General features: G+C 40.6%; 1 protein-coding gene across 2 annotated transcripts in view; it reads right to left on the bottom strand.

The window, feature by feature from the left end:
• Positions 1-6703: 6703 nt before the first annotated feature.
• The window catches only part of RAB2A (RAB2A, member RAS oncogene family), a 41465-nt gene continuing 32856 nt past the window's right edge, over positions 6704-15312 (bottom strand). For both annotated transcript variants that reach the window (XM_069854150.1, XM_069854149.1), the window contains 2 exons: positions 10576-10644; positions 6704-8319 (listed from right to left, as the gene is read on the bottom strand). In XM_069854150.1, coding sequence (XP_069710251.1) covers positions 8224-8319; positions 10576-10644 — 165 coding nt within the window. In that variant the 3' untranslated portion in view covers positions 6704-8223. The remainder of the gene's footprint in view (positions 8320-10575; positions 10645-15312) is intronic.

Here is a 15312-nt window from a genome sequence, read left to right as displayed (position 1 = left end):
ATTGAAAAAGAAAGTGGTTTTCCTCCACCACAGTAACTTTTTTAAAGTAAGAAGTTGAAATTATTTTGGGGATAGGATGGTAAGCATTAAATTGCAGTGAAAGAAGTTAGAAACTTGACATTTCCTATGATTTTTTCTAAGCGGAATAGCTCTGCAGTGTCTGTACCGCAGCTCGCCGGTCGCCGCAGAGCTGGAGCTGGGTCAGAGGAGGGATCTGGGACTGGCTCCAGGCGGGTTCTGCGGGCAGGGACGGGCTGGGCTGCCCTTGCAGGGGCAGGAGGGGACACACACGCTGCGCTGTCCTTGCGGGCGGCTGCCCGCGGCACGATAAATTCCGGGCTGGGATCCCGCACCCGAAGCGCTCGCTCCCTCCTCGCAGGGAATCTTCCCCTCTCCAGCCCGGGGTTTGGGCTCCCCGCATCCCCCAGCCCCGCGCCAGACCCCGGGAGCCCGTTTTGCCGAGGGATCCGGTCCGAGACGAGGACGGGGACCCCCAAACCCCGGCGCGGGGGTAGCAGGACCGTTGTTCCTCCCCGCCCCGCCGCGGGATGCAGGTTGCCATGGCGACGGCGGGGCAGCATCCCCCGCTCCCCGCGGGGCTCCCGGGGACCCCCCGCGACCCCTCGGCCGGGCTTCCCCGCCCCTGCCGGGCGCCGATTGGCCGCGGCCGACGGCGAGCGCCGCCCTGCCTCCTCCCCCCCGTAGACGTATTTATTCGGGTTTAATAGGTGTTTATGATACGCTGGTCCGGACCTGTTCCTAATCGCCCCGAGCCGCGTCGGGTTTGGTACCGGCCCCGGCGGTGCCCAGCGAGCCCTCGCCCCGCACCTGCCCGAGGGAAAGCGGGGAAGCTCAGCAGCCTTCCCGGCACGATGCGGGAGGAAAGAGCCGGGACGAGTGGAGGGCAGGGGGGGCTTTTCCCGTGTTCTGTCCCGGCTCACGGTAGGAGCGCGGGGTCGTCGCAACAAGCCCCAGCGCTAAGAATTACCTCGGGGAATTGCCGAGCGCTTTCTGAGCCGAGGCGGAGGCCGGAGCGAAGAGCAGATCCAGCTGATAGCGGCTGATGAGCCTGGGGAGTATCGCGTTGCTGCTTTGCTATCTCAGAGCCGCCTCAGTCCTGGGGGAGCGGGAAGAGGAGAGGCTCCAGCACCCAGATAACGAGGCTGGGTTCCTTCCTTCCCCCATCAAGCAATGTTTCCTTGGCTCACAAAGCAATAGTTGCAGTCATGGCTTTTCCTCTCCTGTAACCTTGTGGAGATCCTCTTTACACTTGGTGAGCAACGACTCAACCTTAGAATGTAAAAGAGTTCATCTGACGTGGCAGACAAACTACTTTTCACCTTGCATAGCAGCCAAATTAAGCTGGAAAGCCAGGATGGAATGAAGTTAGGTACCTTCAAAATAAAGCCCCAAACAAACAAAAATTTCTCTTGGGCAACTGCCTTTCTCTTCTGAGTTTGTACTGAAGCCTCCAGCTGCTTCTGGTGCTGGGTGACGTGAGAGAGAGGATTTAGTGTTCTCCCTGCAGGCATATCCGTACGGCAAACCTCCAGCCTTGCAAACCATGTAGTGTTCCATGCCCAGGGTTCACACTGCTGGCTACAGTTATCCTACCTTTAGCTGCCTGTCCACACTAGGCAAGGTTCAGCAGGCTCCCTCGCGTGTCCTGTGCTTCTCCCAGGTTCCCAGGGTTAAACAGGGGGTTCTGACCACGTTCGAAGTCCACATAGCAGCATTGTTAAAAGCAAAAATTACTTCATGCAAAGTAGGGAAACTTATTTTACCAATGATAGTCAATAAAGATCTTCCAGAAGAATAGGTAACTGTAAATATTCTGCTCCTTTTCTTGAGTCGTTCCCCCTAAACAGACCTCCCACCCGACTCCAAGGAGGAAAGGAAAAGGTTGGAGAAGTAAGAAAGAGAAGTGAGGTGCAGAAGACATGAAGAAAGATACAAGAAAGCAGACATGGAGCTCTAAAAAGTGAAAAGAAAATAGACTCAGACCCATAAAGGAAGTGGAGAAAATGCTAAAGTATTAATTTACGATGCTCAGCCCTGCAGGCCAGTGCTGCGATGTAACTGTACAAGCTAAATTTTCTTTAACAGTAACAATGCCTCCTTCCCTGAAGTTTCCTATCTTTACAGAAAGACATCCCAGACAGGGTTACAATACTGCACATACTTTACTTCACAGACTTCATTTCTGCTTCATAGCAACAGCTATGGGAGACACTGCCTCGGTTTTGGTTTCTGTGTAGGAATGTTTCACTTGTGAGATCAGAGTCAAACAACAGAAGGCAAGGAGACCCAGCACAGCCTGTTCACTGGATTTTTTGTACCACTGATGGCTGACAGACCTCCGTCAGTTTAGGTCAGTAACACTTCACTTAGAAGTGACTCTCAAGGACATCAGGAACAAATCTGTTTTTGTTTATACTCTCCACCTTAAGTAATTACAACATAAACCTAACAAGCAGCCCATGAGTAAAGTCCAGTCATGCTCAGAAATAAAAATGCGATAGAAAAAAAATGAACAACAACAAAAAAATCTACTTCCAACTACATTCCGGACAAAGCTTTGCTGCATTTGTTTACATCGGTCCCAGACGGGTGTTGTATGTGTATTCAGGTATCTTTTGAGCCAGCACTTGACAAGGTAATTTGCCCCTTGCCCTCTGCCACTGTTTCTGTTTTCATCTCTCCTTAAACCACAGGGACACATCCTCAAAGTCTGAAAGCTGCCTCAGCTCTGGTCTTAGTGTTGCCAACGTGCGCCTGGCAATAGGGTGTCCAAATGTAAAAGTTCCTTAATCCCAGCCAGCCCAGTGCTTGAGTTCCTGAGCACCTCAGCTGCCGGGCAGTGCCTGGGAAAGGGACAGCCTCTCCCCCAGTTACCTTCAAGAAACCCCGTGGGTTTTTGTCTCCTTAAGTACCCTTGTTATTTAACTGCCTTATATGTCATGTTATTTCAAACACTTCCTGCATCCAAAAGCACTTTCCCAAGCCATAACTAGAAAAAGTACTGTTACTTGAGTATTTTAACTTGCACAATATTAAACTGACAGTTGTTAGAAATGTACCTTGGTGTCTCTCGAGCTGTCCTCTTGCTTAAGGACTTTCCTGCCTCCCAGTATTTTATGTCTAAGTTTAGGAAAAGTAAACAAGTCAATTAGTCTGATAGATGGTACTGGGCTTCGCCCAAGTAAGAAAGGCTAATTAGACACTGCTATAATTTACACCAAATCTACTGTAGTCCCAACCATCAACAAGATTCTGCCCAATATAAACATTTATATCTGACTCTTTGAAGAAGGAATTTTAAAAATCACAGTTATGCTTGGTGTGTGCACAACGGGGACCTAAAACATGCTGATGCAGTGATTCATCTACATTCATGTTGCCATGGACATTTTTACAAGAACTGTAATTTGGGACAGTAATTCAAATAGATGTACAGACATTGCAGTAGACTGGCCTCTAAACAAACTTTTGAGTAGATTTTCCCTATGCCTTATTTCACCTCCATGCCACACAGAGCACTGGGAGATGGCAGTCAACTTGGATGTCTGAGTATCAGATACACGTTCCAATTCATTTGTTAAAAAAAAAATTTAAGGATTACTTATGACAGGGAGACTTGCACTATTGAAGGCTGCAACCAAACACATTTTTAAAAATTTATCAGTATACCTGATAGTACAGAATACTGACTTCTTTAATAAGTGCCCCGGTGAAAACAACGTACTTCTTTGGACTGGGGTAACACTACTGTGAAGCGCACCGGTATTGCCTTCTCCAGCTTGGATTGACTGCGGTAAGATTGCTACAGCAACAGGCTGTTTCCTCAAGCCAATCCTCAAGCAGGAACAATTCCCCCACCCCCTCCTCATCCAGCTGCTAAGCAAAGAATAAACTTCTAGCTTGGCCCCTCCTTTATTGGAAGGGGAATAGGGTAATATGCTGTAATTGGTTTTCCATGTTTGCCAAGAGTCTGTTTCCTCTTATCATCCACAATATTTAACATAAGTCTTGTAATAGTTCCAAAAATAATAAAATCCGTCCCAAGAATAAAAATGATGGATCCACAACATGCTGCTTTTTTTTGTCATGGCCTTGGTTTCGTAACATTCTGTTAGTAGTTTTTATTGCCTAATGTTGTGGTTTCTTTCATAGGCAGCAGACCCAGTAAAGACATTTCATCAGCTACTTACACAGCAGCAGCCTGGATTATTTACAAATGGAGATTTCAGTACCGTATTAAAATAAATCACCACTGCATGCTGTTAAAGTTACACTTCAGTAATGTGGCAGAAAAAAACCCAGAGATTCTAGGGAGAGGAACATTAAGTACATACAAATCATAAGTTTGATATCAACAAAGAATTTCATTCAGATATCCAAATAAAACCTCTTAAGTCTTCCTCCTCCTTGTCCCTGATCTCCTCCCATGCAATACTGGAAGAGGAATAGGCAAATTATATCCCCCCTCTATGCAAAACAGTACACGCAGTACACGTAACAACAGAATCCGTGCAATACTTCCCTCATGCTTTCCTATCATGCACCAAGATAGTCTATCCCTCGCTATCTGCCCTACCCTTCCATCTCCAAAGCAGATGCCCCATACTGGGCAAATTTCCTTAGGTGTAGGTGTAATGGATGTGGAGAGGTAAAGATGGAGAGCAGCACATTGCTCACTGGATTCAGTTTGAATGAAAGAATACCAGAACAAAGAAGACAAAACGGAGGTAACACACAGGAGAAACTTGATTTGGGGGAGAGGGAGACCACCCGAACAAAAATACCTAAGAAGACAGCTGTATGACAATCGGCAGTGCCAAAAGAACAGTCCACCAAGAGGAATCACTCTCTCGGGCATCAGCATTTACAAAAGCAAAACCCTACTGCTAACAGCTTTGAGAAAAATGCAGGCACATTGGGGTGCCCTCATTTAGGATGATTACTTAAAAAAACCCCAAATCATTTTCTAGCCAAAACAGTCCTCTGATATTTCTTAGAGTTGTTTTAATGAATTAAATCTGAATTTAAAAAACACATGTAACTAACTTAAAGCCTGATAAGAGGCTTTCCTTTGTTCCCAAGAACAGATTTTGTGCCCACAGACACAAAACATTTCTTCAGGCAGAAATCACTTTCTGAAATATATAGTATTTAGCCTAAAACTAATCTGCAACTTTCTAACCCCACCAATATACGAATATTGTGGTTGAAGGCTCTTCAAATAGTCAACAACATTATGAACTAAGTGTCACAAAAAGCATAACATGGCAGAAAGGAGACATCTCTGGAGCAGGAAACTGAGCATTCACCACCTGCTAGAGGCTTCAGAGAACCTCTCGTTATTTTAGCTTATCAGTAAGTGTTTTGGCAGTCATTTAAGTCACTGGTGAGTCTGATCTAGCACAAGAATAAATCAGAATGATTGAAGTCAACAGAAACACACATGTATGAGACTGAGGGGTGAGCATTAATCTCTTACATGGCTGCCAAAATTCCTGGAGCTTCTCATTTTAAGTAGAAATAAAGTGAGACAAGTCTTAAAATCACGTTTAGAGGATTTGTCACTCCAAATACTCTTTTGATAGTTAACTATGGTTTATACTACATGCTAAATTGGGAGTACAAGGAAACTGCACCGAGGTATAATTTTTCAGTATCAGTAGTAGTCTTACATTACATATAACAGCTGCCCAAGTTGCCAGGGAATAATGTTTTAATTGTTTGGTTATGAAAACACAACTACTGGAATCCAACATGAAAGCTAGGCAAGTTACCAGTCACTCATGTACAGGTAAAACCTAAACCTGTGAAAGAATAACCTTGCAAAGCACACACTCTGGAAGTAAACACTGCTGCTGGGTTCTGTGCTATGTAATTTTCAAATTCTAATAGGATAAAATAGGATCAGTGGCTTCTCAAAACCCAAGAAAAATACACAGATTTCTGACTGGCAAGAAAAGGATTATATATGCCCAAAGGCTGTAACAAAAAAACAGGTAGAATGCAAGAAAACTTCAGTTTGCTCCTTTTTAAGAGTGTTGTATTTTTATATTACGTGCAGTATAAACTGGCATGTGGGCCAGGACCAACCAACAGGATCAAAAAAACCAACCAATACGCACATGTGACTACAAGACATCACAATTTTCCTGCCCTTCACCCCCTAAAAAAAAGATGCTGCTGGCTCTCTGTTGTAATAGCCATTGGTTTCTGCACAATTCTATGCATCTTCCACGCTTTCAGAAAATGAGTGGCTGTCAGAAGCCTTAGCTTTGTAATCATCACCACTTAAAACTGCATGCATTTTTGATAAGTTGAAATTGCAAAAAATCCTCAAGCAGTCAATTCAAGCAAGTAGTCTTGTTTATCCATCTCTCTTGCGAGCTTCCCATCACTACAAGCCAGTTTTCCCTCAGCATCAGTGCAGTTCAGTTTTATGGTTTTACTGTCATGCAACACAATTTTCAAACTTCAGCTGAAACAATAATTGTTTGTGCTTTATAAATGCACAAACAGGTGAATGTATCTAAATGGAGTCCTCTCAAGAATTTTAACAGTTGAAATAATTATATTGCATTCCTTACAGCACTCCAGTATGTGTAAGAAAAACATGAAGTTGGCAACTGAAGTTATAAATCCTTACCTGTTGTCCCACTCCCCAGATACAAACAAAGGTTCCACGCATTTTTTAAACTTTATTTAATCTCAGAACCATTGTTATATGTTACACCTGTCAGGTGGAAGTTTATTAATTTCTGATGTTAATATTCTGACAATAAGAATGGATGACACAAAGAACCACGTCCCGCAGTGTTGTGTTGCAGTCAGTATTGGTCCAGTAAAACAAGAGTTTTGCAGCCATTTCCTGCCCTCCTCCACCTTTTTTTTTTTTTGATGCATGAAGTATGGCCTAGCATTAGTGTCACACTTGCATCTGCAATTTATAGATGAGGTGGAAACTCAGTTGTTTCCTCCAGTTGTGGGAAAAGTGACATGATTATACTGCACTTTAACAAATAAACACAGGATTTTGTATCGTAATGTTGCAGCCCTTCCATCTGAGGCCAAGCTTCCCTCCCCCACCATAATAAGTACCAAAGCATTTCTAGTTTTGATTTTCATCAGGATTTCCAAACTGGCAGATTTTATTTTCACACCCTCTTCACAATAGACAAGATGCTTACCATATATTTAGGATTACAAGTTGTCACTAAAAGAAAACTTTACACAACCACTGTACATTTAGGTTGAAAAACTGTCCTTGCATGAAAAATATACCTAGAAATCAAGTGGTAAACAACAAAAAACATTAAGAAAAGATTAACGTTCTTATAATGTGCCATTTTAAATTTATCAACTCCTCCTCTACTTTTCATTCATACTCTTCTTTTACCTATAGTATTCGTTAAGGCAAACAGCTAATCCATTTCTGAAGAGGTGCTGTGGAAATTGTGGACAAACAGCAAACATTTGGCATTAAAATAGATAGCACGTATGAAGCCTCTAGTAATATACATTAAGCATTTCTCTTGGACTTCAGGATAATGACAGGGGAGGATGAACATGCTAACAATGTCAAAAAGGCTTAAAATTTAGCGTCCAAGCAATTTCTATTAATGCTTCTGTAGTTTTCAAGCTCTAAGTAGTATAGAATTTATGCAAATGCATTAAAGAATTCTAGCTTGGCAAGTACACCCAAGCAGGTTATTAAACTATATATACAGAAAGTGATAAATACAGAATTAAAAGAGTCCTTCCGCTTCTCTTTATAGCCTTGAAAATTGACAAAAAACGTGAGGACAGCTCTACAATATTAAACATTAGGTAACCGCAGGAGCTGGGAAACCTAACTACACAAACTGATTAAAATACTCAGATGACTTTGTAGTGTTTAATACAATTCAGTTCGTAGTCAAGGGCACAAGACAACATTTAACAAAAAGAATCACATCAATTGACCTAGAAATCAAATGCAAATAGATATGAATACGATCCAAAATCTGTCTTTAAGTGAACATTAACCATTTATTCAAAGTTATACAAGAATTTGAAGGATAAAGTCTTCTTCTGCAACAGGAAACCAACTTACAAGTTTCATGTCTCAGTTGAATTGAAGTGGAGGCGAGCGGGGCGGAGGGGGAGGGAAGGGTGAACAAACAAGTTAGTAGGCCCCATCCAGGCAGCCAGAAAGTAAAAACAGGCTCAACAGCAGCCTCCTCCAGCTTGTTGTCCTCCCTGATTGCCTGCAAGTGTTGCATTGGTTGCAGCATGCTGAGGGCCAATTTTTATGCCATTTGCCTGAAATGAAGTTTAATACACAGTGTAATTATTTGAGAACACCAACATCCTTGAAAAACTTTTTTTTAAGATCATAAAGCAAGGTCTCCTAATGTATGCAATAAATATAGCAAACTTTATGTATTTTTTTCAGCAACATGTTCTTGGTGATTAAATATAATTTAAAAGAAGATGCTTTCCTTCTCATTTAAATTTTATCTGTGTGTTAAACTCTGCATCTTAAAATCCTAACACAAAAACAGAGAGCAAGAACTATATTTGAATACTACTTGGCATAAGGCTTTAAAAATACATAGCATTTGCCACAAATGTATAACCTCTCCCCTCTCACCAAAACCTCTATTACTTTTAATATAAAACTTTTCCTCTCTAGACAGCATTTCTTTCTGTGTTGTATCAGCTGTAGAGGCTAAGGGCATATGAGTGTTCTGTGTCATCAATAATTTCTATGATCCCGAAAGACGTGGCTACTTGCCAAGAACCCACACACAGCGTAGCTCTTTCATTCATCCAAATCACACTTATATCTTAACCCTCACTCCCTCAAGTGGATTTTACCTAAAAATACAGCACTTTGAGAAAAGTAATACAGTAGCTTCAGAAATTAAGCTCTTAAGGAAACTTTGCGTCACAGTAAATCTCAGATTTATAGTGCTTGGCAGTTGTTCTGCAACAGTAGTAGCCTTGGGGTTTCTGGCACTAGCTCAGTATTGACAGCAGCTGATGTGGTTTCTTTTCGCTCTTTGACTCCTCTTTAATAAAAAGCATGCCCTATGGCTCATTGGTTTTGCCCCCTCTGGGCTGATAGCAACTTCTTGAGGAATCAAGGAGCCAGACTTGGCATAAAGCCAAATAAATAGCATGGACTGTTGGCTCTTGACAGCATATTGCAATCAAAGCTCCATAAGGCACAGTAAAGCAGTCAGCTGCTATATGAAACTCGACAGATACAATGAGCATGCTTTCTCAGACATTCTGATTACCATCCAATTTATATTGCACTTCTGAGTGCATTTGCTTTAGAAAAAATGTTAAAGAAAACTACCTTTTTCATAACTAAAATGAATCAAAAGTGTATCACCAACACACCATAGACACACACACATTTTTCCAGTCAGAATTAGCATCTTTCAAGGATTCCCATTCCAAGTCTTATTTAGCTGCAAGTTTCCTAATGCAAATATCTAGCATACTAAAGTTTCCCATTATTTCCTCTCCAAAAATCATAAAAGCAAAATTTTTAGTCTAAAATTTCTCATATTGAAAAATACTAAGCAGAAAGAGGTGAAACTATTTAATTGAGTTCTGCCAATTCTCTCACCACTCTTTGAGCAATTCTGCAAGGACTATCATGCTCGAGCGTCAGATTGACAGTCCCAGACAGAGGATGCACCTATTCACAAAACAGGTACTGAACAGAGCGCGGCAGGGCAGATTTTTACATGTGTTTTCACTAAGTCCCTCAGCAATGGTATTTAGGGACATGCAGAATTAAAAAAAAACCCTTGGCATCAGAAAGGACTGACCACTTCCTACTGTTAAATTTGAAATTTACAAAGTGTGACTTTTTATGTGAATATTAATAGAGAACTTATGCGATCCTAGTATTTCTACTTACTACTTCTGAATTTCAGTCTGCTTTCTGCTACAGCTATCATCCTCTCTCCTAACTGCTCAATATTTTCAACAGGACAATAATTTCAAAATTCAAGGGAGACTAGGTCTTTCTAGGCTCTTACATGAGAAAAGTGCTCCCTTACTGCACCTCCCCACCCCCTACCCCAAACAAGCAAGGAGACAGGCCTCAATAATCTGTAATTTCAGTAACACGCATAGGCAAAATGGCTAATCTTTTATTCCCTACAGAATCCAGCCACCTAAACCAGGAGCATTTCAAAAGTCTTTTATGTAACTCTCAAAGCAATCCCTCCCCTACACTGGACAGCTCATGGAGTGCATCTGGCATATCAACATGGTCCCCCATTTACATAGTGGAAAATTATCTTTGAAAACAGATGACACCATATGGAGAAGTGGATGAAAGTGGATTTTCTTCTCTTTTGGGGATTTATATTATTTTGTGATGCTTCATGGATGGATAGGGTCACTTATTTTAATCCATTTTTATCACAATGGCAGGCAATTCTATATCCAAATGGAACAGACAAATATATTACTGTCCAGCCTTCTAGGGAAGGTAAAATTCATACCTTTAAAAAACAAACAAACAAGTGTTCAAAGAGTACTGAAACTTACCTCGTTATTAATGTCAAAAACTCCTTCCTGGATTTTCTCATAGATCTCCTTTGCAGTGTTAATAAAAGCCTAAAATAGAGGAAAAAAAAAAATCACAAGCACAATGAATGCAATATCTTTTAGCGTAAGATGCACTAATTGGAATCCAATCTCATGTGCAGATGTTTCAGTAAGACTTTCTTCCTGACCTCAGCAGGAACAGGTATGACAATAGCATCCTGTAACTCACCCTGAAGTAGCAATAGATCACACGCTGTTTACAATAACAGTGGCATTTTCGTAACATCTGTATTCTACAATCTGTTGTCCAGTAATTACAGGGGAAAAAGTGGTTTTGAAAATATATAAATTACTTTTAAATTATTTATTTCTGACCCTTATGGATAGATAGTGTGGCAGATGGTTTCCCTTACCCTTAATATCTTTGTAATAGGCCACTCTAGATTAGAGTGCTTAGCAACATAAAACCACGGGGTACTTACAATGATGATGTAAGGATGCTGTCTGCTGGATGAAACCTTATGCTATCGTTTAATATTCACCTAATTTTAAGAACGTATTCTCTTTAATTAATCTTGTACACAATAGGTAATAGACATCTCAATAGTAGAAAGGAGAACCCCCAGGTCTTACTATGATTCCTGAAAATCCATTGTTCTAATTCAGGGAAAAGATTTTGAGATTCAGGTCTAAAAAGTGAATGATATAAATGTTTTTGGTTAAAGTTCACAACCAATGATTCCATTCTTCACCTCTCATTTAACTTTATAGGTCAAGTAATTCCTAAAAAAGTGTATTATTTAAGAGATGATTAACAGCAGCTAATACTTGCAATCAATATCAAACATATAGAGTTTTTTTCCTTTTAAAATACTAACACCATGCATTCATATGAGATACGCTATCTTCTGCACAAGCCTATTACAGCAAATACAGATCTAATTCAAATATAAAAAAGTAAACAGGGTTCACAGAGAGGAACAAATCATACCTTTCCTCATTTCTACACTGGAAGCATTTGACTGCTGAACTTGCCACCAGAGCTTTGTTTCCTAATTAACAGGACTGATATGTTTTCACCTTTAAAGGCCTTACAGCTCCCCAGAGTAATCAATCTACTGCAGCTCAATTACTGCACCAAGCACACACCACAGCCAGCGAAGGAGACTTGAACGACTGCGGCAGGAGCGGAAAGATATGAATATGCATAAACTCTAAGTGGGTGATCGAATCATCACAGAGGGTCATGAGAATTTGCAGCAAAATAATGAGAAGAATTAATCATTGCAGATTCACAAGGCACTTAGGAAGTGAGTTCGTTTTTCAAACATGCGTTAAGAGTTGAGGAGAAAAATTGGCTTTTGGCCAACTACGAATTGATTCAAATTCCTCAGAAATTGAAGTTTTCAATGTAGGAAAAAAAATTCAAACTTATCTTGGTTTCTGATAATACACTAATTATTGTAATGGCCTCATACATAGGCCCACTGAAAGGCAAACATAACAAAAATTGGAAATTAACACAGCTGGAATCTGTGAGGATACTTGCCTGCCTCTATTTCAGCAGGACATTAAACAGAACTTGAAGTCTTAAAAATGTGTTATAACAACTTCATGTAAACAAGCACTTCACAGCTGGCACACTTCTAAATTCTAGATGATGTTTGCTAAGTATGTCTAGGCTCGTTGAATTAATTTCATGAGAGTTACGTTAGATGTATAAAAATTACTGTAAACTAACAAAACTGGAGTTTTAATAGACTACAAACTCCAAACTAACACATCTGAGTATAAGATATCTTCTGGATGCTACACTCAAGAACACATCACCGCAGGAATGCATCTATCCTCACAAAAACTAGTAAAGTGCACTAGAAAACACACTGCAATTTAACAACACTCAGTCCCATCCCCCATTTAATAGTTATTACACAGTGTACAAAGCAAAAAAGCATAGCGAGTTCTGCACAGTGTGTTTTTATGTTAAACATATTGCCTAAGACACTGTTGAGCTGAAAACCACAAATATTCCACTCATCTCAGGCCTGTCATTTCAGTTGTCCTGAAGAGACAATCGCACTACCGCATTCCCATCGGTGATTCTGGTGCAGCACGTATTAGTGTTAAAGCAGCACGAACTGCTACTGTGTGGCACAATGCCAAGTTACGCTGGGCCACATATAAATAATTCCTATTTGAAAACAATGATTTCGCAAGAATATAGCACATAATAAATCTACCTTGTTTTCTTCACCTGGTACGGATTCTGAAAAATCACTACTAATCAGCCATGAAGAGAGACTTGCATCCCTCAAGACTTCCATTTGTTTCTTGCATCTATGTTAGCTTATACTTCAAAGTGTAAGCAGACTCAAAATAGCCACCTAAGAACTTTACTGAAAACAGCAGTCTGCTCATGAGAGTATTATTACCAGATTTTGGCATTGCACGTTAGTGCTCCAATTAGCAAGGACAAAGTAAACACAGTATAAATGAAGACTTCTAAAACTCTTCTTTTAATACTGCACGTTCTAATTCTTATCTAGAACATGCAGTGTACTATAAACTCTCGATTATTTATGGGAAGTTTATCCCATTTGCAGATTAACCGAGCCTTGTGTTCAGAAAGACAGAGCAGTTTCCCCTCAAATCCAGTTTGGATTTATTAGACCATGTGCAGAGGACTGCAAGAACACAGCTGCAGCACTTCACATGCCAACTCGGATCCAGGTGCAGATTAGCCACTTCCACACAACACAAGACTTCAACCAGTAAGCCCACATGGACTCAGCTGGCTGCCAACGAAGCCTACACTGTAGTTGTGCTGTACATTCCTGTCATGCTCCTCTTCCTTGAGCGCTTGAGCACTTCGCTCTCAAATCAGCTCAGGTCCAGGTTTATTTTTACAACCCTAGGAGAGGGAGTACCAGATCCAATCTGGATTTATACTCAAGTCACCTGAAAGATGGCAAGGGTGTAGTAACACAGTACCTCCATTAATCCAAGGATAAGAGACTTTTGCAAAACCAGTATGTTAAGACTTCCAAATATAAAAGTTCTAGACTACACTTCAGGAAAATTAAAGAAAAACTAACTTCATGAAAACATCTACATTTAGCGTTTAACTCTTGGGCTTAATCTTTCAAAACTACAAATTACTGATGCTTTTATGCATGAGATTACTGAATGTATCTATACCACAGCAATTAAAAAAGGTCATATACAAGTTATTTGGTGATTTGTTTTAATGTAACATATTTCTCAACTGTTTTCACATTATAATTAGGTTCTCAAATAATAGTAATAGCCTGCTGGGGAAAATTACATTACTGTACAAGTGGGAAAGTGAGTCTTGCAAGATGTGATCTGCCCATTGTGTCCCACCTGCTCCTAATGCAAAGTTAACAAAGGAGGTTTTTGAGTCACAATATACCAGTATAATAAAACTTTAGATGGTTTGCATAAGGAGTTTCCTAGATCATACTGCTACACTAATCAAGAAGTCTCAACGTTCACCTCAAAAAAACTCCAAAGAACCCAAAACTCAAAACCCCAACTACCAAACAGTAAAGAAGCTGCATTTAAGAAAAATGAATCCTAAAAAAAAAAATGATCATAGAACTAAATCAAACACACAAAAGTAAACAAGTAATCTAGGTTTACTACCCCTGAGACAAAACCAGGAAGAATGAATTCTGTAACAGGTAAAAACAACGCAAGTAGTAAGGGAATAAGTTCCCGATATCTTTGTCTTATGGAAATAGTGTGCAGGAGGGTATAAAAGCTTAAGGGTACCAGAATGAGAGTTACAGAATGGCTACATGTCATCTTCACTTGGCAGACGTCAATAAGTTTACTTTTCTTTCTCAGAAAGCCAATGCCACGACAAATATTTGAGGACTTGGCTACAAGCTGAACAGAACAGGAAAAATGGCAATCACTGATACTCTTCAAAACTCAGATTTTACAAATTCGTGTTTGCTTAAAATCAGAATAGATGAGATTCTGCACTGCCAGCTCATGTAACCTGCTGCCCCCTGGTGGTATTATTTAAATTAAAATTCCTTGCTTTAACATAAAAACGAGGTACTCATTATTGCGGGATGCTTTCTTACAATTCAATGAAGAATGCTTAAAAGTTAAATACCTCACAAATTCTAAAGCATGACCCTCACCTCTGTGGTCAGACAACACGTAGAATTTTCTCCTCCTTCCCGTTTTCCTGTCTCATCTTTTAGCAGTAAGATACAACATAGTTGGATTACTCTAGTACTGAAGGATGCATTTGGAAAGAGTAACACCACGGATCACAACTGGATTTACCCCTAGAGCATTCACTATTCCAGTGAACAAGTGGTGCTGGATGGTTGCTTAACAGACTGAGATCCCAAAGCTCTGAGCAGCTGTTTTACGCACAGTAAGACAATACTTTTTACAAGTAAACGATCCTTCAAAAAGAAGCTTAGGATACTAAAGGGGCTACAGAGGGGTTAATTAGCAAGCAGTAGGAAGGTGCTATATAAAGAACCTACACCACAAAAAGCACCCCAATGCATTTGTAGCCTTATTTTTGAAGTAAAGGTGCACAGGCACAAACGAGAACTTGACAGTAAATTGTTTATGTGTACCCACTGAAGTGCAATCCTTCTGACAATCTTACTGGGAAGATGCACATTACTAGAGCTCAGAGTGCCTTGAAAAATCCAGCTGCTGCTGCTGAACAGTTACACTAGACAG

This window comes from Phaenicophaeus curvirostris, chromosome 3, assembly GCF_032191515.1.
Source record: "Phaenicophaeus curvirostris isolate KB17595 chromosome 3, BPBGC_Pcur_1.0, whole genome shotgun sequence".
Lineage (NCBI taxonomy): Eukaryota > Metazoa > Chordata > Aves > Cuculiformes > Cuculidae > Phaenicophaeus > Phaenicophaeus curvirostris.
The sequence above is the reverse complement of the archived record's forward strand: the minus strand, read 5'-3'. Positions and strand labels throughout refer to the sequence as shown.